Source organism: Carica papaya, chromosome 8, assembly GCF_054855325.1.
Source record: "Carica papaya isolate Zhongbai chromosome 8, ASM5485532v1, whole genome shotgun sequence".
Classification (NCBI taxonomy): domain Eukaryota; kingdom Viridiplantae; phylum Streptophyta; class Magnoliopsida; order Brassicales; family Caricaceae; genus Carica; species Carica papaya.
The window spans coordinates 3,462,224-3,489,488 of record NC_142316.1 but is presented as its reverse complement, the minus strand read 5'-3'; the positions used below and the strand labels follow the sequence as shown (position 1 = coordinate 3,489,488).

Here is a 27,265-nt window from a genome sequence, read left to right as displayed (position 1 = left end):
GATATAGTAATATTAAAATGCCAAATTAATTAATGGATTCATGGACAGTGTATATATATATATATATATATATCTCATTACACTTAAATATCTCCCAACATATGGACCTTGTTAATTATTAAGTTGTATATAGATGAGTCAAATGATGTGTTGTAAAAGACATCCTTCAAAGAGATATAGCATTTAAGTAAGCAATGAATGTGAGGAAAGAAACGTTAAAAAATTTAAATCATTACAGGAGAAAACCAAATATGTTATAATACCTAAGCTTTTTAAGGCGGTGCCATGTTAAGCTAAATGCATATACCATCTAAGAACAAATATGATTTTTTTCTTTTTTTAATTTTCTTACTTTCCTTTTCTTGATTTATCCATTCTGACGGACAGTTGTCATCTTTTATCATTATCTACATTCATTGAATTTACTTTAGACTTTATATATATAAGTAATGACTCATAAGTACAAATACATATCTATGAAATAAAAGATCCGAAGTCGAAAACTAGCGAGAGAGAGAGTTGATGGCTTCGATTTCAGCAAAGATAGATGAGGTGAGTTCGATTTGGATGACGGCTTTATGCATAGTTGTGGGTCTGATATGTCTGCAATGGTTGATGAAGAGAGCTAACTGGTGGTTGTATGAGTCAAAGTTAGGGGATAAACAATACGCTCTACCTCCAGGTGATATGGGTTGGCCTCTGATTGGCACCATGTGGACTTTTCTTCGAGATATGAAGTCGTCTAATCCTGATTCTTTTATCAACAATCTTGTCCAAAGGTACCAATTTTTTTCGTTAACTTTTTCTATTATTTTTTAGTTTATAAATTAGCGTATATCTTATTTAGATAAATTTTATGTGTTTGGTATTGTTATAATCTACCTAATTTTTTTAGCTCTTTTATATGAGCATTGTCACTCACAATTTTGATATTCTTTGAATGAAATCTTTATATAATTTTGATTATATGAATGAATTAATCGGTAAAAAAAATCAGATTAATTTAATCAAATCTAAGTTTATATTGAAATAGATCGATTTAAGTTAGAATATTCTACTTTTAAGTCGTTTTTGTTTTACTCGAATAATAAGAAAAGAATTTTTATTGTTTATGCACAAAATTTTAGTAAAAAATTTATGTATAGAAACCATTCTATAAGTACAGGACAAATTATATATGAGAAAAATTTTATAACTAAATTGCAACATAGTCAAGTGATGAATCAGTAACAATTTTAGAAGCACAAAACTTTTAAATTATCATATTACATTTATATATATATATATATTATTAATATCTTATTTAAATATTACAGATATGGACGTACTGGATTGTATAAAACATTTATGTTTGGGCAACCAAGTGTGATAGCTACAACACCAGAAACACTAAAGAGAGTGTTAACAGATGATGATGCCTTTACATCTGGTTGGCCAAAAGCCACAGTGGAGCTTATGGGAAAGAAATCATTCGTTTCGATATCTTATGAGGATCATAAACGTCTCAGGAAGTTAACTACAGCTCCCATTAATGGCCATGATGCTCTCTGCCTTTACTTGGAGTATATAGAAGAGATTGCAGTGAATGCACTCGAAGAATTGTCGAAGATGGGAGAAGTCCAACTTTTAACTCAACTTCGAAAACTCACTTTCAGGATCATCATGCGTATTTTTCTTAGCGAAGTGAGTGAAGCTGTTATGGATGTCTTGGAGAAAGAATATACTGCACTTAACTATGGAATTAGAGCAATGGCCATCAATATTCCTGGATTTACCTTCCATAGATCTCTCAAGGTTTCGCTTTTCACAAATTTCTCTAATCTTTGTTTATATGTTCATATTATAATCTACTTATATCTTCATTTCTATAATTCATAATGTTGTAAGATATTGTTATTTTTCAGGCAAGGAAAACGCTTGTGGCTATATTAAAATCGGTAGTGAATGATCGACGAAATAAAATGAGGAACAACATTGCATCGAAACGGAAAGACATGATGGACCATCTTCTAGACATCAAAGATGAAAAGGGAAACAAACTGGATGATGAAGATATAATTGATATTTTATTGATGTACTTAAATGCAGGCCATGAATCTTCTGGGCATACCATGATGTGGGCTGTTATTTTGATGCAAGAACATCCGGAGATTTTTAAGAAAGCTAAGGTATGTAAGAAATCATATACGCTTTACTTATATACTACACATATATGCAAAAGATGGTGAATAAGGTACTCCAGTTTACTTTTTCTACTTACAATTGAACCTGCTTGGCAACCAGACGAAATGCAAATTTATGTTTCCTTCCATGACAACTAATTTTTCACTTTTACTGAACTTTTTTACTGCCGTAAAGGAAGAGGCAGAGTTGATAGTGAAAAGAAGGCCACCTACACAAAAGGGTTTGAATCTTAAGGAAATTCGAGAAATGAAATATCTTGATCAGGTATACGATATAATATCAATCAATTTTATTGATCAAATTCTTCTCAAATATAACTAATTAGTATTTAAATCGTGAGTTAATAGATTCTTTATTTATTCTATTAAGGTGATTGATGAAACCCTTCGTTATGTATCATTTTCACTTGTGGTTTTTCGTGTGGCAAAAAAAGATGTCGATATAAACGGTTAGTAAATATATGTTCTTAAATATTTATCCTGAAATTATTATTTCATGAAATTTATAGAGCCAAAGTTAAGATTATATGAATCACTTGAATAAATGAGAGAATTTGATTCAGGTTATCTAGTTCCTAAGGGATGGAAAGCTCTTGCTTGGCTGAGAAACGTTCACATGGATTCTGAAATTTATCTGAATCCAAAGGAGTTTAACCCTTCCCGATGGGAGGTACGTTAAATTCTACTGCTTAAGCGTATATATGGTTTCGTGTATGCATTCATATGTCTATCAATATCAAGTCAAGTATAGTAGAATCTTTTATATTGATTTTACTTCAACTGTTTGCAGGGATACACTCCGAAACCTTGCAGCTTCGTCCCTTTCGGTGCAGGAAGCAGGCTGTGTCCCGGAAATGATCTTGCCAAGCTCGAAATTGCAATAACTCTTCACTACTTTGTCCTTGGATATGAGTAAATCATCTTGCAACCTTAATCTCGTTTCAACTTCTTAGAAATAACAATTTATCATTTACTTGCTCTTTCTTTATTAATTAAATAGAATACATATTAAACGATCATTTTATTTGTGATATTGCAGAGTGGAGAGGATTAACCCAAAATCCCCGTTGGTGCACCTTCCACATCCAAGGCCTGTCGATAATTGCTTGGCAATTGTTCGGAAACAGAATCCGTGATCGGATTCTTTTCATCTATGTAGCATGAGTTGTTCATAAATAAATAAGTTTAGTGGTCATGTAATTTAAGAATTGTAGTGTGACATATTACTTTCGGAATAAGTTTTAATAGTATTTAAAATTTATCTTATCGGTCTTTTTATTGCTATTTAGCCGAAGACTATTTGATCTTAATTTATCATCTTAATGCATGCTAGTAAAAGAAAGAGAAAATTTGTGAGCATTCTTTTTTTTTTCTTTTAAACTTCTAAATTTTTTAAGTAGAAAAATGATGAGGAAAAAAGAATTTGAACATTCTATAAAAAAATTAAAAAAATCAATTGATTAAAAAATTTCTAAATATTAAACTATTTCATAACTATAAATTTTTAAATATATTTAAATTTAAAAACTAAAAAAATTAATAATCAAATAATTAAAAAAATTATCTTTGTGAGTAGTAAAATAATATTAAAAATAAGAAATAAATTTTTTCACTAATCAAATATACAATATAATCCTAAATAGTGCAATAAGGAAATCTAATTAATAATAATTAATTATAATTAATTATATATGGAAGGTAATTAATTAATTTTTTTCTTTGTTATCTTCTTTATCCAAGTTTGAGGAAATTTGGATTCAATTAATTTAAATTTAATTAATTCCCACATAAGCACAGGACTTGTCAATTTTTTTTTTTTTTTTGGTCAAAGACTTGTTAATCATATCACAAATTAAATAAGTTCTCTATAAATTAAAAAATTATATAACCTAATTTTCATTTATAGATTTTAAGTCATTACCATTTTAATAGAATTTCACAAATTAAGTTAGATTACATGAGACGTTTGACTTACTCATGTATAATATACTTTTATATTTAGAGATATAATAATTAGTATTTAATGTTTATTTTTTACATTTATGTTCTTTTTTTTTTACTAAATTATTACTTTATAATTGTGATTATTTGAGAAAATGTAGAACTAATTTATGAATTTTGGGGATGATGAATAAATATTATAGATTTGGTTATACTAAATAAATTTTTACTTTTATTAAAAAAATTATCCTTTCTTGTCAATGTAAGTTTCAATTAATTGATTAATCTTTCCATAATATTGGTAAATTGTAATGAAATTGTATTCAATTATTTGTAATTCCAAATTAAGCACTATAATACAATTATAATTCTATTAACAAAATATTTTCTCATGCTTATAATATAAAAATTTTACTATAATTTTATTTCATTTCCTAAACCAAATTTATTAAAACTTTATCATATAAAAATTCAATTGTATACGATATTGATGTGACCATAAAATTTTCAAAGTATTGTCAATGATGTTCCCAAATTTCTCAAAGGGAAAGTGGGTTCACCTTACAAGTTGGTAGATTTCCTCACTCTTTATAAGCTATTAAATTCAAATTAGGAGGTAATATATGCATTTAATGCGGTACCATGATAAGTTAAATCTATTCATTTAAGAATAATTTTCAATATTTTATTTTCCTACCTTCCTTTTTAGGTTGTATTTATGTCAATTTATGTTCTTACATTTCGTTTTAGGTTGTCTTTATTCATTTATGTTACTTGCCTTCTCTTGTGACTATCTACATACATTGAACTTAGCTAAAACCATCTATATAAGAATAAAAGCTCAAAATATTGAAGTACATTTGAAAGAAAAGGTTTGAGAGAGAGAAAGCTAATGGAGTTTGCTTCGACGAGTAAAGCTGAGATGGGTTCGATTTTGATGGCTGCCTTGTGCATGGTGGTGGGTTTGGTGAGTCTGAGATGGTTGTTGAAGAGCGTTAACGAGTGGATGCATGAGTCCAAGTTAGGACACAAGCGCTGCTCTTTGCCTCCAGGTGATATGGGTTGGCCTTTGATTGGCACCATTTTGACATTCCTTCGAGATATGAAGTCTTCCGATCCTGATGCTTTCATCAACAATAATTTCGTCAAAAGGTACTAATTGAATACTTTTATTTTTTATGCTATATTTGAAATGAATTAAAAAATAATACATATTTAATCAGTAAAGTTGTACATAATTTTTGTAAAAAATTATGCGAGTCATACAAGAATGATAAAATTTTCAATTGAAATCAAAATAATATATTCCAAATGACATCTTTAAATGATAGAAATTAAAATTTTTTGTTTCAATAACATATGATGTTCTGATAAATTGAATTTGTCTGTTTCATTCTAAGTAGAATTTTCATATCTTCTAATTTAAAGTGTGAGTTTAGGAGTATGTATAGTTAATTAGATTGTTAATTGTTTATCAGCAAATTGAATTAATGATAATTGATTAAGTTATTACAATTAAGTAAGGTTAAGAATAGAGTTCTCAAAATTTTAGTTATGGTATGAGATAAAATAAAATTCTTTTCTCTCATAGTATGGAATATGTATATATATGTGTTCACATAGTTTACTTATAATGTATTAAAAAAAAAAAACACAGATTTGGGCCAATTGGATTGTACAAGACGTTCATGTTCGGTCATCCAAGTGTGATAGTAACCACACCAGAAGCAATGAAGAGAGTGCTAACCGATGATGAAGCATTCGTTTCTGCTTGGCCGAAAGCAACACTAGAGCTTACGGGAAAGAAATCATTTGTGGGGATTTCTTATGACGAACACAAGCGTCTTCGTAAGTTAACTTCAGCTCCCATCAATGGTCATGATGCTCTATCCGGTTACTTGAAGTTCATAGAAGAGGATGCAGTGAGTACATTGGAGAAATTGTCGAACATGGGAGAAATAAAATTCTTGACAGAACTTCGAAAGCTCTCTTTCAAGATCATAATGGGAATTTTTCTTAGTGAAGAGAGTGAGCCGATCATGGAAGTATTTGAGAAAGAATATTGTGCACTTAACTATGGACTTAGATCATTAGCCATCAACATCCCTGGATTTACTTATCATAGAGCTCTAAAGGTTCGTATCTCTATAAACTTCATTTAAGTTGTTTTTTATTCAAGTATTTTATTTCTATTATTATTTTATTCATGAGTTTTAGTTTTTATATAAAATTTAGTCATAATTTTTTATATTTGATGCATATATTAACGGCATCCACTAATATCATTAGTTTCATAATAACAGATTTATATTGTCATTATTTAAAAAATGAATTAGAATCACAAGAACACATAACATTTCCATAGATTTAAACAAGATTTAAAATATTATTTTCGTTTAGCTTTTTGAAAAATTTGTATTATATTTTTAGTCGTAAGTTATCAAACAGAAATTTGATACTAAATTCAATACTATAAAAATTTAGTATATATGGTTTATAACTAAACATGGAATATGTTGTTAACTCGTAAAAATCGTTGTTATTTTCTAGGCTAGGAAAAGGCTTGTGGCTTTATTACAATCAATAGTGACTGCTCGAAGAGATAAGAGGAAGAACAACATAGCATCGAAAGCAAAAGACATGATGGACCATTTTCTAGACATTGAAGATGAGAATGGAGATAAACTGGGTGATGACTACATAATCGATATTTTGTTGATGTACTTAAATGCTGGCCATGAATCTTCTGGACATACTATGATGTGGGCTGCTATTTTGATGCAAGAAAATCCAGAGGTTTTCAAAAAAGCTAAGGTATGTAAAAAGCATACATGACTATGATGCTTGTGTATTGTATAACTCTAAGAGAAGAAAAATGTAAACAATGATCTAGTTACTAAAACTCAATTTAGACTCTATATAAGAATTAATTAGTATTATAGCAGGGATCAATCACAAGCTTAATGTATATTATTCCTAACTAGAAATGGGCTAGTAGTCAAATCTTAAAGTCTAAATAATCTGATATCATATGAAGCGTTTTATTATTATTTGTTGTTTCAAAAGCTTAAACTAATAAAAAGTTGTCAAACTTATTTTTTATAATATATTATATATGTATATATATATGTCTTTTGTGTCTATCCATGTTTTTACATCTAACACATATGGAATATATGGTAAAAAGGAAATAGAGTAATTTAATTTTCTTATAGTTGAATGTATAGTTGGCAACTATATAAGGTGAAAATAATGCTTCCTTTGTATGATCTTTAATATTTCACTTTTTACTTAACTTCGTTGATGCTAAAAAGGAAGAGCAAGAGAACATAGTCAAAAGGAGGCCACCGACACAAAAGGGTTTGAGTCTCAAAGAAACTCGAGAAATGATATATCTTAATCAGGTATGTTACAAATATTATATCTTTATAAATTTTATTAACTATCTACATAAAGTAATATTAATTGAATTATAAATTAATATATCTCTATTTTTTTTTATTTAGATAATTGACGAAACGCTTCGATGGACATCATTTGCACTTATGGTTTTTCGTGTGGCAAGAAAAGATGTCAACATAAATGGTTGGTACATATATTTTTTGAGAATTATTTTATAATATAACATTTATTTTACGAAATATTTATAAATAAAAGTAAGATGATTTGAATCAGGTTATAAATTTGCTTTTGCGGTTTAGGTTATTTCATTCCGAAAGGATGGAAAGCTCTTGCCTGGTTTAGAAGTGTTCACATGGATCCTGAAGTTTATCCAGACCCAAAAGAGTTTAATCCTTCCAGATGGGATGTAAGTTGAATTCTCCTTCTTGCGGGGTATATGTTTTTGTGCTTATATATAATATATTTCCAGTAATATATCAAGTGTGGTAGAATTTTTATTTTGGTTCTTCTTTAATATTGCAGGGATTCACACCCAAACCTTGCAGTTTCGTGCCCTTTAGTGCAGGAGCTAGGTTATGTCCTGGAAAAGATCTTGCCAAGCTTGAAATTTCAGTGTTTCTTCATTACTTTGTCCTCAGCTATGAGTAAGTTGCCTTTCAACTTTAATCTTATATCGATAAAAATTATCTTTTACAAATGAAAAAAATATATTAAATTTATCATTTTATTTTTGGTATTACAGGGTGGAAAGGCTTAATCCGAGCGCTCCCTTGATATTTTTGCCACATCCGAGGCCTGTTGACAATTGTTCGGCGATAGTTATAAAGCATAACCCGTGATCTCGATCTCCCAGTATTGATGTTGTGGTGAAATGTAAAAATTGTTGTTGAGAGATATTGCTTTCGGAATAAGAGTTAAAAAGATCCTTTCAATTTATCTTATTTATCCGCAATTAAGCGTTGTTGCACACCGATCATTGTAATCTTCATATAATTAATATATTAATTGAGATTTTAAAATCTATAATCGTTTCTGTAAAATTATGTTTAGTTCAATTAATATAAAAAAATTGTATTTAGTAATAGTTATATAGAGTAAAAACAACAATCATCGTAAAGAATTTACAAAAAAAACAACAATCATCGTAAAAAATTTACAATTGGATTATACACAAAAAGAATAATATTGAATTTATAGATAGATACAATCAATTGATACCCTTGAATTTAAGATGGGTCTAAACGAGTCATTATTTTGAGCTAGTAGAACCACTATACGAGTTATGTGTATAGTATTAAGATACAAAGTGTATATATATATATATATATATATATATATAAAGAGATAATAATTCTTTTAAAAGTTAATTTTTTTAAAAAAAAATTATATCAAATTTAAAAACATGCTCTGATACTAAAAATATAATAATTTTTTTTATAAGGATAAACGAACTGTTAATATCATTATCTCCTAATTAAGGATAAGATTTATAATGATTAAATTCATATATATATATATATAGAAAGGAATTTAATTTTCAATTAAAAAAAATAAATTTAAAATATTATTTTATTGTGGAAAGGAAGGGAATTATTATTGCAAAAATAAAAGTCTATGAGGATTATAATTCACAAAATGGAAGGTTATCAAATTTTTGTCTTCTCTATTCAAAATTTGTGTACATGATTTTGCTAATTAATTTCCAAAGAAGCACGGTAATTGTCTCTTATTGCTTATACAATGAATTGGATCCAACTTTTTTTAACCTGATTAAATTATTTTTCTTTCAATAGATTTTCCAAAATAAATTAGTCAAATTACCCATAAATTAATTGAGACACTAAAATAAATTAATTATTTTAATGTCGAATTAACTTCTATTGACCGACAAACGTAATCATCCAAATCACGAATTTATTTACGAGTAAGTCATCAGAGTACCACATATCGTAATTTTTATTATAAATTCATTCTCGGTAATTAAATTATTACGAATGATGTTAACAAAGTCGGCGTAAAATTGTTCTACCATTAGCACAACGTTATGCTTAACAAAATGCCTTATTTGGAAGAGAAAACATGGTTTGTCCTCTCCTTCAATATTTTAGATATCATCAAAATAATGACATAACCAAATAAAGAGATAAAAAATGGTATGGTATCTTGGCTTTAAATGAGACCTGTTTATGGTAACTTACTCTTACCATTTAATTTTAATTTTTGTTCCAACTTTTCCTTTGTGGATTGCATCCGTTACTTGTCTTCTCTTCTCTTACTACTAACTACATTCATTGAACGTTGTTCAAACCTTGTATATATAAAGGTAAAGAGTACATTTGAAATAAAAGAGCCAGGAGAGGGAGCTAATGGGTTTCATTTCAAGAGCCATGGATGAGTTCGGTTCAGTTTGGTCGACCATGATATGCATGGTGGTGGGTTTGGTGGGTCTGAAATGGTTGCTTACAAGAGCCAATTGGTGGCTATATGTGTCTAAGTTAGGGGACAAGCAGTACTCTCTACCTCCAGGTGATATGGGTTTGCCTTTGATTGGTTCTATGTGGACTTTTCTTAGATACTTCAAAACTCGTAGACCTGATTCTTTCATCGGCAGTTTTATCAAAAGGTACTAAATTACTCTATTAATCATCTTACTTTTCTTTTAATCTCTTCCATATATGTATATGTATATATGTATGAGCTTTCTCTTTGATTATAAACTAGAAAAACTAGTGGTACATGAAGTAGAATCTAGATATAAATATACATACACAGACAAAACTAATTGAAAGAGTCGATGACAGAGGTATAGAATCTGAACGAGCTTTCACATAAACCTTGAGATAGAAATTAAAGATATTAGAGAGACATAATCCGAGATCAAAGTGGTATTAATTATTTTTGTTTGTTGTCTTTTGTGGATTCATCTTGGTAAATACTATAAAATCTACTATACTAATATTTAATGCGATATATATTATAGTTTATGTTTATATTATTGTTTATCTAAAATACACAGATATGGACGCACTGGGCTATACAAGACCGTTTTATTTGGGCATCCATGTGTGTTAGCAACAGCTCCAGAAACTCTGAAGAAAGTGTTAACAGATGATGATGCATTCCAGTCTGGTTGGCCGAAAGCCACAATAGAGCTAATGGGCAAGAAATCATTTGCTGCCATTTCTTACGAAGATCATAAGCGTCTTCGAAAACTAACAGCAACTCCAATCAAAGGTCACGATGCTTTATCTGTTTACTTGGAGTACATAGAAGAGATAACGAAGACCAATTTAGAAAAATGGATCGACATGGGACCAATCGAGTTCCTGACTGAGCTTCGAAAACTCACTTTTAAGATTATAGTTCATATTTGTCTTAGTGAAGAGAGTGAGCCTATTATGAATGCCTTAGAGAAAGAATACACTACACTTAATGCTGGACTTAGGGCAATGGCAATCGACATTCCTGGGTTTGCTTACCATAAAGCTCGTAAGGTATGCTTAAATATAAAATTTTCGTTTGTATTTGGTTCAATTTTATTTTTAAAATTTTCATTATCTACTACATAAATTTTAGTTACATAAAGCATAGTTGAACCAACTTAATTATATTTTAGATCACTTATATACATGTATTCTCACTTTCGAAGGAGGAATAATAGAAATGCTTACCTTGAATTGAACATAGAATTGATTTGCAATTAGAATGTTATGTTTATTCAAAAAATTTAATTATATAATCATCATTTTCCAATAGAATTAAAATTAATCTCAACCTCGTAGAAATTTAGCAAATGCATTATATACAACTAGAAAGAAATTCTTATTAACTTGCAGAAGCTATTGTTATTTTTCAGGCTAGGAAGAATATTGTGGCTATATTACAATCAGTAGTGAATAATCGAAGAAATAGAAGGAAGAACAACATACCATCGAAAGGAAAAGACATGATGGATCGTCTTTTAGATGTTGAAGACGAGAAAGGAGATAAACTCGGCGATGATGACCTTATTGACATTATGTTGATGTATCTAAATGCAGGCCATGAATCATCTGGGCATACCCTGATGTGGGCTGTTATTTTGATGCAAAATCATCCAGAGGTCCTTAAAAAAGCTACGGTATGTGCAAAAACAAATATGCTTGTGATGCTCACTTAGTTTCAAATTCATGGCAAAACGTGTAAAACAAGATTTTGATGAACATATTATTATGCATACAGACACATAAATATATGGAATAAATTATTCTAAAAAGTAAGTTTATATATAATAAATGAGATAAATGAAATCATACAGACACATACAAACATATTCTTCTTTTTCTTAACCTTGACTTTGCTATAAAGGAAGAGCAAAAACTCATAGTAGAAAGGAGGCCATCAACACAAAAAGGTGTGAATCTTAAAGAAATTCGGGAAATGGTTTATCTTAATCAGGTATATTACTTATATAATATGTCTATCAATTTATATCTATTAACTTTTATTACGTTCTTTTAGAGTTAACATTTTGAATACTGCATTTTTATTTATTTATTTATTTTTTAAGATAATTAATGAGACATCTCGATATGTATCATTCTCACTTATGGCCTTCCGTGAGACAAAAAAAGATGTCAACATAAACGGTAAGTATATATATTTAGAATTTCATTTGATATTACATTATTTGTCATGGTACTTACTTAAGAAAACTTATACAGGTGAGGCTTAGAGAATTTGAATCAATTAAATATATTTGAATATTTGGTTTAGGTTACTTTATTCCTAAGGGATGGAAAGTTCTTGCTTGGTTTAGAGGTGTTCACATGGATCCTCAGATTTATCCAAATCCAAAGGAGTTTAATCCTTCCAGATTTGAGGTGGGTTGCATTTTGCTCTCAATATAGTGAGAGTATGTGGTTTTGTGCATGCATGTCATGTATCTATTGATATCAGTCAAATATAGTATACTTTCTTTTGATTCTGTGTCAATTGCTCGCAGGACTACATACCCAAACCATGCAGCTTCATTCCCTTTGGTGCAGGAACCAGGTTTTGCCCTGGATATGATCTCGCGAAACTTGAAATTTCGATATTTCTCCACTACTATCTGCTTGGCTATGAGTAAGTTAACCATTCAACCTTAACCTTATTTCTAGCTTCTCTTAGTAAAACTTTCAATGTATTTACTTATTCTTTTCTTTTTTTTTTTTTGTTAAAAAAGAAATACATGTTAAACTGATCATTTTGCTGGACAGAATCAAGAGGCTTAACCCAAAGAGCTCACTGGTGTATCTACCGCATTCAAGGCCCGCTGATAACTGCTTAGCGATAGTTAAGAAGCAGAATCCATGGTCTTCATCTGGGTAAGGAGATATGGAGAAGGAAAATATATTTAGAGGGGAATTGCTTTAAAATGAATGTCTTTAGGGGTAATAAAATTCAAGAATTACTATGGAGAAATGTTGCTTTTGGAATAAGAGTAAATGTTCTTTCAAGTATCTTATTAATCTTTAGTTGAGATTTATTTTTTCTAGAACAAATAACTTCTAACCTTAGTTCCACCTAATCAGATATAGATCAATACTTGGCAAGGAAAAGAATTTTTAAGGTTGAATTTGAATGCTTCTGTTAAAGAAAGTCTTGGGACAATCGACTTTACGGTTTATCAGAAAATATAAATGTAAAATAGAGATGGATGAACTTATAGCAGTTATGAATATGACTAATTACTTGAGAACATGGATGGAGGAAAATCATAATCAAGGTTAACTATGATATGGTGGCTCACTGGCTTTTCTCTAATGTGTAAAGGGAGATAGCCAGAATTATATACTTCAGAAGGCACATTCAAATTACTAGGTAGACGATCAAAGATCATGATTGCAGAGAAGAAAATGCCAGAATTCAATGACTTGTAAACTGGGCTTATACAAAAAGATGGGTCTTTTTTATCTACAAAGCACCATTGGACCAAGTCAATTGTTGTTGGAAGATTAAGTTTTTAATGCAATAGAGAGACATGGAGTTATAGATGTCTAACCTCATTGACCTAAATATATTATAACTCTATACATGATTGACTTTAATATGCACAATCCATAGTTATCTTTAAATTACCGAAAAACATTATAAATTTTTAGAATGAATTGAGTATAGGAATCTCCTGAGTTATACCATCCTAAAATGACTTTACTCAGCAAAATTTTGTAAAATCATTAATGATTGATTCATAATATATATATTGAATTGTAGCTTTATTCTTAATATTTTATCGAATAATCAAAACTTTATATTGATGACCTTAATTGGGCTTCTCACCTTGTTATTCTTTAAAAGAAAGCTATAACCAAAAAGTTTATAATAGTGTGATAGAATCTTTTATTTTTTTAGACCAATACAAAATTTTTTAACCATATTGCATGTGATATAATTTCATAGCATACAACAAATTTACCTTCTAATATGAATAATGTAACAATTATTCTCTTTATGATTTTTTAAGATATAAGACTTTAAGCCGATAAAAGATATAAGTTTAATATGAAGTTTGTTTAGGTTCATGTATCAAACAAACTCAAATTTGAAAGTCCAAAAATCTATTTGGTTCCAAATAATCTAATTATATATATATATATATATATATATACATAAAATAGTATACTTATGATTACTAAAATTGGTGGAATCTTATTAGTAGTTCAAAGTTTTTTGGATCAAGACGTTTGCTGATAAATATCTTAAAGGTTAGAATTTAGTAAGATTAGAACCCAACATCAAGTCTCTCTCTCTCTCTAGATCGGTATTCTTGACACTCATAAGATTATCAACTGTGGAATCAAGTAGATAATTGGGAATAAGAATAAGGCATCCATTTAGTTTAATACTTAGATCAAGAGCAAACTTATAGTTATTTTAAAGTGTCATAGGTCATGAGAACAAGGAGGATCTAAAAGTCAGTACCCTAATTGTTGAAAATTAATAGTATTTATATCATTTTTGGTCCTTTATTTCGAAGAACATCAAGGACATTATTGAGACCATTCCTCTCCCAAGGGGATTTGATAAGCTAGTCAAATTTAGTTAGAGATATGAAAAGGATGACGATTCTCATGATGATTTGCCTGTAAAATTTTCAATTAGATACATGGATATAAAGGGTCTTCTTTTGCCTTACATGTTGTGTTTGCCTATGGATAAATTAGAAAGGACAATCAGTGCATAATTTGTGTTTTTTACCCTAGTAAGTCTATTATTCACCTTCTACATGAATATGATAAGATTTGTATTATTTGAGAGAGACTCATCCCCTTACGATTCCTTAGCCTTTTCTAATCAAGATGATAAAAACTAATGAAAAAAAAAGTTCATGTCTATTATAAAATAAGGGATAAGACCTCTTAGCCCCTAGTTTTTTTGTCGATTAATTATTAGCAATTATGGATTGGCCATGAGCTTTACTTTTACAGGTAGCCAAATATATCCTCATATGGTATTTCTATAAGAATACTGAAAGAACTAACATTGGAAATTCTCATATAATTAGTATGGTAAATGAATCAAAGGTTCTTACAAAAATATGAAGCTTAAACTCTCTTAATATTGAATTGATAGTAATGTATGACGAAAGTAATCTTGTTGTATAAAAAAAATTAACTTAATTATCATTTAAATGACACTTAGAAAGCCATATACCCTCTTAACAAGGACAAATCATCATCTTTGGTATCTTATTGATGAGTGCTCTTTTCTCAAAAACTACATTGAGTAAGTATACCTATATGTCTAGAAATAATAATAAGTGTTAGATATATTTGTGAACCTTAGCTTCAAGAGGAATCTCATTGTTGCGAAAATTAGTTATTTGAATGAGTAAAAAGATAATATCTATTAGTGATTTGAATAAATCTTATTTTTTTGGAATTATTTATCTGTTTTCATATTCTTTTGATATGTTAGTAAATGTGTAAAACATGACTGCAACTTAATCTCTTTTGTAAGGCTATATATATAGCCAAGTTAGTATTTAAATGGAGTAAGCTTTTTTCTCAAGTTTTCAGTTTATTAGTGTTAAACAGAACGTTTTAACACTTAGTATTAGAGCCACATCGTTTTGGCCTCGTTGAAATTAAGTAGCAATCTTCTTAGAGTTTGGCAAAGAAAATATAGCAACAGATGGTGGATTTGTGTAACCAACAATACCAAAACTTGATGAACATTATGATCACTAGTGTATGCTTATGGAGAATTCCCTGCAATCAAAGGAATATTGGGATATTGTGGAAGATGGAATTCCTACAATAACAGAAGGAGTTCAATTCACTAAAGCACAAAAAAAGGTGATTGATGATGCAAAGTTGAAAAATGTAAAAGTAAAAAATTATCTCTTCCAGGCTATATATCGACCAATCTTGGAAACCATTTTAAACAAAGATATATCCAAAAGCATTTGAGATTCTTTAAAGCAGAAATATCAAGGGACAACATGAGTTTAACGAGCACAACGACAGACTCTTTAGAAGGAATTTGAGATGCTGAATATGAAGGAGGGAGAATATGTAAATGAGTATTTTGCCCGTACTCTTACTGTGGTTAACAATTGAGAGCTAATAAAGGGAATATGGATGATGCAACTATCATTGAAAAGATTTTGAGATTCATGACATCCAACTATGATTACATGGTGTGCTCTATTGAGGAATCAAATGATTTGGATGTCCTTACTATTGATGAGTTACAGAGTAGTTTGTTAGTGCATGAGCGATGTATAAAGACTCATCTTATGGAAGAGCAAGCATTAAAGGTCATTGTTAGAGAGTCTTCGAGAGAAAGACGATAAGGTCGAGGTCGTGGTGGAATGTGAGGTCGTGGAAGAAGAGGCAGATGCAGTTTCAGCAAAGCCACAGTTGAATGTTATAATTGTCATAAACTTAGACAATTTCAATATGAATGTCCAAAGAAGGAGATAGAAGTAAGAGCAAACTATGTGGAAGATAGTGAAGAGATGTTGTTAATGACGTACACAAACAATAAAAAAATTAGTAAAGAAGAACTATGGTTTCTTGATTGTGGATGTAATAATCACATGTGTGGTAAGAAGGACTTTTCTCGAATTTTGATGAAAATTTCAAGGAGAAAATGAAACTAGGAGATAAATCGAGTATAGACGTGATGGGTTAAGATAATGTGAGAATGTTGGTAAATGGTCTTATACTAGTGATTACAGGTGTATTTTATGTTCTAGAATTAAAGAAGAACCTAATAAGTATTGGTCAATTACTTGAGTAGGGACTTGCAATCCTTATACAATAAGGAACATACAAAATCTATCATCCAGAGAAAGGCTTAATTATGGAGGTCAAAATATCTTCAAATAGAATGTTTAAATTGTTTGCTCAAATACAATTGAAGGAGGAAGCTTGCTTTAATTCTTTCACAGAAGATCCAACTCAACTTTGGCATTGTAGATATGGTCATCTAAGCTTCAGTGATTTGAAACTTCTCCAACAAAAGGGAATGGTGAAAGGACTGCCTTGTTTTGAAACTCCTATGAATATATGTAAGATTATTTGGTGGGAAAACAACATAGAGATCCATTTTCTAAGGAAGGCATTTTGAGAGCTTCTTAAATTCTTGAATTGGTACATGCTGATATATGTGAGCCAATTAATCTTACATTCAATAGCAACAAAAGGAATATGATTAGTTTTATTGATGACTATAGTTGTAAAATTTGGATTTATTTCTTAGCTGAAAAAATCAAAAGCTTTTATTATTTTTTAAAAATATAAAATTTATGTTGAAAAAGAGACAAATTTAATCATAAAGTATATTCGTACTGATCATGGGGGTGAGTTTACCTCACCTGAATTCACTAACTTTTACAATGAGAATGGTACTGAAGACAACTAATAGCTGCATATAGTCCTCAACAATAATGGTGTTGCGGAAAGAAAGAATCGAACTATCATAAATATGATTTGAAGTATGTTACCAGGAAAGAAAATTTCCAAAATTTTCTGGCCAGAAGTTGTAAACTAGTTAATTCACATTCTTAATAGAAGTCCAATGCTTGTAGTGAAAAACAGAACTCCAGAAAAAGATTGCAATGAATGATCTAATTTTTTTTGAAGATGCAGTAAAAGATGCGCATTGGAGAGCAACAATGGATATGAAAATTGAAGCAATAATTAAAAAAAATGATACTTGAGAATTGACAAATTTACCTACTATGACAAAAACGGTCAGTGTAAAATGGGTATATAAAACGAAGTTCAATGAAAATGGTGAAGTGGAGAAGTACAAATCTTGTTTGGTTGCAACGGGCTACAGTAAAAAATATGACAGATTATACAAAAGTTTTTGCACCTGTAACACGTTTGGAGACAGTTCGAATAGTGATCTCTCTTGCAGCTCATAAAGCGAGGCTAATTTTTCAGTTAGATGTAAAGTTTATTTTTCTCCATGGTAAGCTTAGTGAGGAAGTTTTTATTGAGCAATCTCCTGGTTATGAAAAGAAAGATTTACTAAGAAAGGTTTTGAATGATATCTCTATGAGCATATTTTATTCATTAAAAGAGGAGAAGGAGATAAAACTTGAATTACTTATCTATATGTTGATGACTTGATATTTACAGGCAATGATGAACATGTGTTTTTGAAATTCAAGTCATTAATGATGAATGAATTCGACATGATGGACCTTGAAGAAATGAGGCATTTTCTTGACATAGAAATGTTGTAGAGGTTAGAAAATATTTTTATTTGTTAGATGAGATACACACAGCAGGTACTAAAAAGGTTTGATATGGATAAATGCAACTCAGTTCATAATCCAATTGTTCTAGGTTGTAAACTGATTCGTGATAAGGATGGAGTAGGGGTGTATAATTGTTATTATAAGCAAATAATAGGTAGCTTAATGTATTTCACAGCTACTTGACCAGACATTATGTTTGTTGTAAGCCTCTTTGAGCAGATACATGGATCATCCCATTGAGCTTTATTTTCAATTAGTCAATAGAGTGTTACGATATATAAAAAAAATTAGATTTTGGGATACTATATAAAAAGGGAGGAGATGAGAGATTGTTCGTCTACACGGACGATGATTACGCAATAGATTTAAATGACAGGAGGAGTACGTCAGGTTATATTATTTTGTTGAGTTAAGGAGCTGTCTCTTGGTCATGAAAAAAAAAAAAAACCAATTGTCACCTTGTCTAATACAGAAGCTGAGTTTGTTGCGGTAGCTTCATGTGCTTGTCAAGTTGTTCGAATAAGAAGGATATTAAAAGGTCTTAATTATGTTCAAAGTGAACAATCTTCGGTGACAACTGTAACACCCAAAATATATTTTTTTATATTAATTTTTTTTATTTTTTTTACTTTTTATTTTTTGTATTTGAATTTTTTAGATTTCTATTTAATTTAATTTAATTTAATTTAATTTAATGAAAATAAAAATAATAATAATGATAAAATTGGATAAAAATATTATTTGAATTTAATTGAAATTGATTTTGGGAAAAAGTGGTGAAAATTTAGATTCTGGGGTTGTTTTTGAAAAGAAAATCGGAAACCGGGGGTCAAAATACAATTTAGAAAAATTGTGCCACGTCAGCAGCCACGTCAGCAGCTCGGTCAGCAGCCCCGGCTAACCAGAACACGCCGCGTGGCAAGGAAACACTGACACGGGACGGGCCACATGGGCGATCCGCGTGCGCGCGATCGGACGGCCCAGCTCTGTTCCCGCGCACATGGACAGCCCAGATCAAACGTGCGCACAGACGGCCCAGATTCAATCAGGTACGGACGACCCAGATTGCATCGTGATGGACGGCCCAGATTTAATCCCAATTAAATCGCGATCGGACGGTCCAGATTTAATCTTGATGGACGGTTGAGATTAAAAGAAAAAGGGTATAAATAACTCTACCCACACCTGACCACAAAACCCTAGCCGTCAGTGCCTCGTCGGAGAAGAAGAACCAGACGCCGGAGGAGCCGGCCGCCGCCACCCGCCACCGCACCGGAGAAGTTTCCGACCGCCAATCGAGGTAAATTTTCTCTCTCTGGCTTGTTTTTCGATGCTGAATCCGCTTATGGCCAAACCAGAGCCAAACCACCGGCCAAACGGCCGAAAAACTCCTCCGAAGTCCGGCAGCGCCGCTGCGACTCTCTTCTGTTTTTGCCTCCGATGAGGCCCTTCCCGGTCTCCGTTCGATGCAAATTTTATACTACTGTGATCACCGTTCTTTTCTCTACAGGTTGATCGGAGCCAAATATCAAAACGCAACTCACACTAGAGGAGTTGCCGCACCCGAGAGCACCGCCGCCGGTAAGTCTCGGTTTTTCGTGATTTTTTTTGGCCCACCGAGGGCGCTAGGGTTGTTTTATCACAGGGACCGATGCAAGTTTGGCCGAAAACGGCCAACTCGAGGCGGATCGCAGCCGCAGGCAGCGGCGCCGTCGCTAGAGCACGGCGGAGCCGCCGTGCAGGAATTCTGATATTGGCCGAAAGGGGCCCTAGGTATGATTTGAGATTTTTTGGGACACGTGCAGGTACCGGTAGTGCGTTTTAGTTTTTCGGAAAAAATTCAGGAAAATTAGGGACAGCCCGTAGGCGCACTATAGAGTCGATTTCAGACCCCAAAACAAGTAAGGATCTCTCACCCTACCTCCTATCACGGCATTAAAGCTTAATAAATAATTAAACGGTATTTTGTGACTTTATAGATATATATAATTGATTGAGGTTGCCAATGGTACCCGAATCTGATACATCGTTGGTCAGTTGTTGTTTGATCTATTTTTCAGTATTAAATGCAGTATGATGTCTGATGTATTTATTTTATGGTCTCGTATGCATGAATCATGATTTTTTTTATTACGGTTAACACGATACTGTGTTGTTTTGTTTGGTGTCAATTATTAGTTTACATGTTGTGTATGATTAGATGATTGAGATAAAAAAAAAAAGGTAAGATGGATAATGTGGACAGCCTAACTAGATATTCTGGGAGATGGTGGACGGACCGGGTCTGTAGGGAACCCTACCGGGAACGTGGTCTCCATACTGGACGGGGTATGAAGACCTTATGTGTTTTGGCACTCATATCGGACTGGGTATGGGGACGGTCCGTTTCACCCTCATGCCGGACGGGGTATGGAGGTTTATGATTTTGACGCCCATACTGGACGGGGTATGGGGACAACCTTGGAATCATGTTATTAATATTAATAGTTCACGGGCAGCGGGGATCCCCTATGGATCCCCATGGATACTAATAGGCTGTGAAAAGAGGAAAATATGTGGTTTAATGATTGAAATGCAAAGGCGTGGTAAATGTTATGTTATAAAGTCTATATGATTTCATGATTATGATAATGTTATTGCTTTCATATGTTATTTTTATGGATCTCACCGAGGTAAGTGGATGGTAAAAGTTTTTATGTTCATAAACGAGTTTTTTGTAAATTATGCTCCATTGGTCATTTTTATTTTCTACCCACCTTTATTTCTGTGGCGGTGAGATAGTGTGATGTTTTTATTGGGCTGGTGTATCTCATTCCTTATTTAAGCATTTTAAATAAGAAAGACATTGTTCCCGAGCCCGTTCCGCAGGAAGACGGCGAATGGGGCGCCTAAAGACTTCATAGTTATATTTATAGTTCTTATTTCGAGTATCTCTTTTAGTTAGTTTGTTCCTTCATGTTTTGAATACGTTTTGATTATTGTGTAAGGAATATTAATCAAAATTTTTATTACGTTTCTGCATTTGAGATTTTTAATACATACATTTCATTTAAATTTTCGGGCCCGTTATAACAATAATTTAACGATTGAACTTCCTCAATAGTAGAGAAAAGGAAAAAAAAAAAGAGAAAATAATTAATTAAAATAAAAAAATGTAATTAAATAATATATATATATATATATATATGTCGGTATATATGTGTTAGATAGTTGAGAAGGAAACTAACTTTTTCTACTGAAAATGAAAGGCAACTTAGTTAATATACTATGTTTACAATTAATTGCATATATCCTAAGATACACGTTCTTTTTTCCTGCTTAAAAAAGCTAATACATGGCATTAATGCATACGATAATTAACTTAATTAATTAATACGAGAATTAATTGTCTATTAATTAACTTAATTAGATATTCTCCCAAAATTAAAAAACAAAAAAAAAAGAAAAGGAAAAAGTAGATAATCTCAAAATTGATCTTATTATAATAATATTAAATTGACTGGTTCTAATTACGCCAAATCATCACGAGCCAACTAAGTGTATATTCTAATTATTCAAGCGTCGTGCTCTATTCAAATTAGTGACTTTCTTTCACCTTTAGATTGGGATGACAATACACATCCATGTCCGTCTATATGCATCTTTCCCCACGCAATCTATTGTCTACCATCTTATATAAGCATCTGTATAAACCCTTCAAGTTAAACTATATCTATACAAGTATAACCATTTCTGTATCAACCCATTCTTCTCCAAACATATACATACATAAACCCTTTAAATCAACCACGTATATTCATATACATATATATATATATATAAGCATTTATATATCAACCCAGCCGCTGCTTCTTCTATAAGTTTCTACTTCTCAAAGTGTATATATACATGGGTGTGCGTATCATGGCCATGCAACGTTCTTCTCTTTTAATCCCAGGCTTACTTGTTCTTTTAAGTTTGTTGGCGGCCATTGTTGAATCAGGCCGTAGCAGCTCTTTAAACTCCTTTAATCGATATAGTTTTCCCGACGGTTTTATATTTGGCACTGCCTCCTCCTCTTATCAGGTATTTACAAATATATATATATATATATATACCCAGAAACGTATCAAGTTTAACTTTTAATTTAAAGATGTTAAAATTGATACGATTTGTATATAATTCGTTGAATCTTGATTTGATCAGTACGAAGGTGCAATAAATGAAGGAGGTAGAGAACCCAGTATATGGGATACTTTTACTCGCGCATATCCAGGTCAGTTTCTCTACTTTTTATCTTTTGTACTTACATGCAATACATATATGTATGATATATACATATATATATATATATATATACACGCGTGCGCATGCTACATTAATGAGATTGAGACACAAGCTTACAATAGCTACATACATGTACATGCATGTGTTCGTACAAGTTAATTCCATATATATATATATATAAATATATACTAGTAATAATATATATATATATATTTATGCCACCAATAAGGTAGATTAATGTTAAAATTTTTATATTTATTTGTGTGTTTTAGAAATTGGATAAATAAATCAACTTCAATCATATTGAATCGTGATGTATTTCAAAAAAATAATTATATTTTCTAATTGAATATCGGACTAAACTCATATATAATTATATATACATTCACGAGATTGGAGCTTTTTTTATTTTTTGATTTTTCTGATCTTGTTAAATTAATTGCAGAGAGAAACAACATGAGCAACGGAGATGTAGCACTTGATTTCTACCATCGTTATAAGGTGTTAGACTTAATTTAATTATATATTCTCGTATAATATAATATAATATATATATATATAAACAACATTATTTATAAATCTTCTTAAGAAAACAAATTATTTTTTATACTCACAATTTAAAAGTTGTTACAGGAAGATATCAAATTAATGAAGGAAATAAACATGGATGCTTTCAGACTATCCATCTCATGGTCCAGAATATTACCCCGTAAGTACATAATATAGATATATATATATATATGTATATATAATTTTGTAACTTCTCAAATTTATAAAAATCTTAACGAGTCTTTTTTCTTGTAAATTAAATGGCTGGAAATACAGGTCGACGACTAAGTGGAGGAGTAAACAAGGAAGGCGTCAAATTCTACAGGAACCTTATTGACGAGCTTTTAGCAAATGGTCAGTCAACCATTTTCTTAGCTAATAGATATAAACATCCATGTGTATATATATCTATTAAATCAAAACACATATATGTATATCGATGAATATTTAGTTAATAGCTTATTTTAAATAATTATTTATATTCTATCACACTACATCATGCATGATTCAACTATTTATATTTAAGACAAAGTAAAAATTAATACCAGTTTAAATGATTGACACAAGAAAGAGCCTAATCTATTTTTTATTCTGCAATATAATCTACCCACAATATATATATATATATATTGGTGGTAACTCAAAATTTTAATTAAACATATATAACTCACTCATTTTAAATATGATGATGTAACAAAATGTACAGGCCTGCAACCTTTTGTAACACTTTTTCATTGGGATCTTCCTCAAGCTTTAGAAGATGAATACGGTGGCTTTTTAAACTCCCAAATCATGTAAGTAAAGGTTATTAATTCCTACTTGTTAAATATCATTTTAATGTTAATTAATACAAAATTCATTTACAGAGATGATTTTCGAGACTTTGCAAGAATTTGCTTCGAAGAATTTGGTGACAAAGTAAAACTTTGGGCGACTATTAACGAGCCTTGGGTTTATAGTATTGCTGGTTACGAGAAAGGAAAAAAAGCACCCGGACGATGTTCGAAATGGGTTAATAAAGCTTGCCAAACAGGGAACTCGAGTGTTGAACCCTACATTGTTTCACATAATTTGCTTCTTGCTCATGCTGCAGCTGTGGAAGAATTCAGAAAATGTCACAAGGTCTGTTACACACACATATATACACACATACACATATGTAAAACAAATAAAGTCGGAGTAGATTACACCTAAATAAACCATGTACTACACATTCATATATATATATATTTATATATCTGATTTTTATTATTTAATTTTGAAAAATGACAGTGTCAAGAAAATGGGAAGATTGGGATAGTACTATCTCCTTCTGGTTTGAACCTCACTCTGATTCTCTTGTCGATAAGGAAGCAACCAAACGAGCCCTTGATTTTATGTTTGGCTGGTGAGAGAATTTAATTTAATAAAATTATATATTTAATTATTTATACTTTACTTATATATGTAAAGAACTAATTTAATTTATATTATTATTTTATTTGTGTAGGCATATGAACCCTATAACATACGGTGATTATCCACATAGCATGAGAAGTTATATTGGAGATCGATTGCCTCATTTTACAGAAGAGCAATCCAAAATGCTTAAAAATTCTTATGATTTTGTTGGAATAAATTATTATGGTGCTCTTTATGCTGCCAATGTTCCTCGTCAAGATGATATACAGGAATATAGATATACAGTCGATCAATGTGTTGAATATAAAAGTAAGTTCTAAACAAAATCATGATATAATCTTAATTTCAATTCATTAAAGAATAATTTATATATATTTTATTTGTTTCTTTTTTTTTGCAGAAGATCGGAATGGAATCCCTATTGGTCCACAGGTATATATGTATATGAATATTAAATGATTGATCTATATAATAATATGTACTATATGTACCTATAAATTAATTATTTGTTGTTCAAGATCATAATAACTAGCCATATTATAATGAAGATTAAATTAACTTGGACAAGTATTATTTATTTATAATGTATATATATGTGTGTGTGTGTGTAACGAATTTTCTTAAATAATTCAGGCTGCATCCGATAATATTCTAGTATATCCAGAAGGAATTCAGTATATTCTAAATTATACAAAGGAGAATTACAACAATCCAACAATTTATATTAGTGAGAATGGTAAGTTATTTATAGAAATTAGAATTTCACATGAATGCAATTAATTAATCACATTATAAATAATTAAAATCATTTTAATTTATTTTTCATACAAATTTATTTAGGTTATGATGATTTCAATATCGATCAACTACCTCTGAAGGAAGCTCTCAACGATGTTATACGAAAAGAATATCATGAGAAACATCTTCAAAACCTTTTGAAAGCTATCTAGTAAGTTCAACTTTTCTCAATTATTCAAGACTTTTACTATTTTCTTTCTCATTTTGTATTTTATGGAATAACAAACAATAGATATTGATGGGATTTTGTTTTGTTTTGTAGTGATGATGGAGTTGACCTTAAAGGCTATTTTGCATGGTCTTTAATGGATAACTTCGAATGGAATCTCGGATACTCTGTTAGATTCGGTGTTTACTATGTTGATTACAAAAATAATTTGAAGCGATATCCGAAGAAATCTGCTAAATGGTTCAAGAATTTTTTGAAGAAAAGAAAAAATGCTCCTCTAATTAGCCAATTATCACGAAGAGCATATTGACGATATGCTAATATTTATATTCTTTTGTAACATTTCAATCTTACTTTTAGAAGATATACGATTGTTAAACTTTGTATAAAGATTTAAGTAATATAGTACCAAAAGCTTGAGATTAAACTTTTAAAAATCAAGTGGTTTAAGTCCAAATAATTATTGCATCAATATTGTTTAAATCATGTCATTATAACTAGTATATCAAACCACGTATATGTCAAATAGGTGACTTTAACTAATACAATCTTAAACCTTGTAAACTTTGACATTCTGATTTGTAATTGTGTGATACGTAGACTTAATAAATAAATAAAAAAAAAAATTGACTAATAGATATAATAGTCTAGTCACACATCAGAATAGATGTAATTGTTGAGTTTTGTATAAATGTTTTGATCACGTACAACCAAAATCGTAAGTTTAAACTTTTTTAAGGCTAATAGTTCAGTTCCAAAAACTCATTAGATCAATAACGCTTGAGTTTGAGACGATATAAGAATGAACCGTTTATTTTTATCTTAAATTTTTGAATAATAATTTTAATAAATTATCTAAAATAAGCTAAACGTAAAAGAAATCTAATTATTTTTTTAAATTAATTTCAATATATGATAAGTCATTGCTTGATTCATTCAAATACCTAGCCTTGTAAACATCTACCCTTGTATGGCAATGGTGTGAACATATTCTAAGCAATGATGGAGACAAGACTTGGTCTTCTAAGCAATGAGACATTGCTGGCAAACATAATCCTGAGATTGATTTTTGTCTTGACAATTTTCAATCATGTTGGACTAATTTGTTCTTGACAATTTCTTTTTTTAAAAAAAAATTAATTTAATTTTGCACGTTTAATGATTTTCGTGGAAACAAATGTTGAAATCTCCAAATTTTGTAACCCTTTATTATCAATTATCAAAGTTCGCAAATCAATTATCTTTTGGATATATTAGCATGTCATGATTAATATTGAAATCGACAGAAAATATATAGTTATATATATATTTTTTTTACGTAATTCTCAAATTTACATATAAACAAACACACACACACACATATATATATATATATATATATATCATGTGGGTATTGAAATAAAGTGAAAAATAGATTAGTAAATAAATTAAGCATTTGTGGGTATTAATATAAATTATTAACAAATTTGGGTTTTTCTTTTCATGAACATGGACGTCTTTATCATGTAATTGTCGGTGGAAAAACCCTAATTTTTCTAATGTAATAAAAGGAGAAAGAAAGTCAAAGCAACATACAAGAGAATCTATAACAAAAATGATATTCTGCACTGTCAAAGATAATAATCATCGTACATGTTCTTCGTATGAAAAAAACACTAAGAAAAATGGTGTACTGTGAGGTTATAAGGCCTGTGTTGTTCCACGTACCATGGACCTAGTCATTTGAGTAAGTACTTCCATTAGTAAGCCAAGTTCAATGTACATGCAATCTACTATATGACCTCGTCATTTGAGTAAGAAACCCACTTGGACATT

At 30.4% G+C, this 27,265-nt stretch overlaps 4 protein-coding genes and 1 pseudogene across 5 annotated transcripts; all 5 read left to right on the top strand.

Annotated features, from left to right (window-relative positions):
• The first annotated feature begins 453 nt into the window (after positions 1–453).
• On the top strand, positions 454–3,463 carry LOC110806979 (ent-kaurenoic acid oxidase 2-like). Its single transcript, XM_022031995.2, has 8 exons — positions 454–779; positions 1,317–1,794; positions 1,905–2,168; positions 2,359–2,448; positions 2,554–2,632; positions 2,747–2,853; positions 2,974–3,095; positions 3,223–3,463. The coding sequence occupies exons 1-8, from the start codon at positions 523–525 to the stop codon at positions 3,317–3,319; spliced, it is 1,494 nt and encodes a 497-aa protein (XP_021887687.1). The 5' UTR covers positions 454–522; the 3' UTR covers positions 3,320–3,463.
• A 1,512-nt stretch (positions 3,464–4,975) lies between these two features.
• Positions 4,976–8,552, top strand: LOC110807004 (ent-kaurenoic acid oxidase 2-like). 2 transcript variants are annotated; one of them, XM_022032020.2, is made up of 8 exons: positions 4,978–5,276; positions 5,782–6,259; positions 6,675–6,938; positions 7,439–7,528; positions 7,631–7,709; positions 7,826–7,932; positions 8,049–8,170; positions 8,269–8,552. In XM_022032020.2, the coding sequence occupies exons 1-8, from the start codon at positions 5,017–5,019 to the stop codon at positions 8,363–8,365; spliced, it is 1,497 nt and encodes a 498-aa protein (XP_021887712.2). In that variant the 5' UTR covers positions 4,978–5,016; the 3' UTR covers positions 8,366–8,552. The 2 variants fall into 2 exon arrangements, with proteins under 2 accessions (XP_088065656.1, XP_021887712.2); XM_088209530.1 differs by lacking the exon at positions 8,269–8,552 and having other exon boundaries at positions 4,976–5,276; positions 8,049–8,174.
• A 1,361-nt stretch (positions 8,553–9,913) lies between these two features.
• On the top strand, positions 9,914–11,184 carry LOC148240361 (ent-kaurenoic acid oxidase 2 pseudogene; annotated as a pseudogene).
• Positions 11,185–11,391: 207 nt separating this feature from the next.
• LOC110806985 (ent-kaurenoic acid oxidase 2-like) lies at positions 11,392–12,636 on the top strand. The gene is made up of 5 exons (XM_022032000.2): positions 11,392–11,646; positions 11,874–11,963; positions 12,076–12,154; positions 12,282–12,388; positions 12,511–12,636. Exons 1-5 carry the CDS (start codon positions 11,473–11,475, stop codon positions 12,634–12,636), a joined length of 576 nt encoding a protein of 191 aa, XP_021887692.2. The 5' UTR covers positions 11,392–11,472.
• A 9,306-nt stretch (positions 12,637–21,942) lies between these two features.
• LOC110806974 (beta-glucosidase 32-like) lies at positions 21,943–25,877 on the top strand. The gene is given in 14 exon segments (XM_022031988.2): positions 21,943–22,332; positions 22,453–22,522; positions 22,979–23,034; positions 23,167–23,242; positions 23,359–23,436; positions 23,789–23,876; positions 23,949–24,204; positions 24,355–24,391; positions 24,394–24,469; positions 24,572–24,792; positions 24,884–24,915; positions 25,117–25,219; positions 25,324–25,432; positions 25,544–25,877. Coding segments are annotated over 14 exon segments (1,596 nt in total). The 5' UTR covers positions 21,943–22,155; the 3' UTR covers positions 25,761–25,877.
• Positions 25,878–27,265: the final 1,388 nt, after the last annotated feature.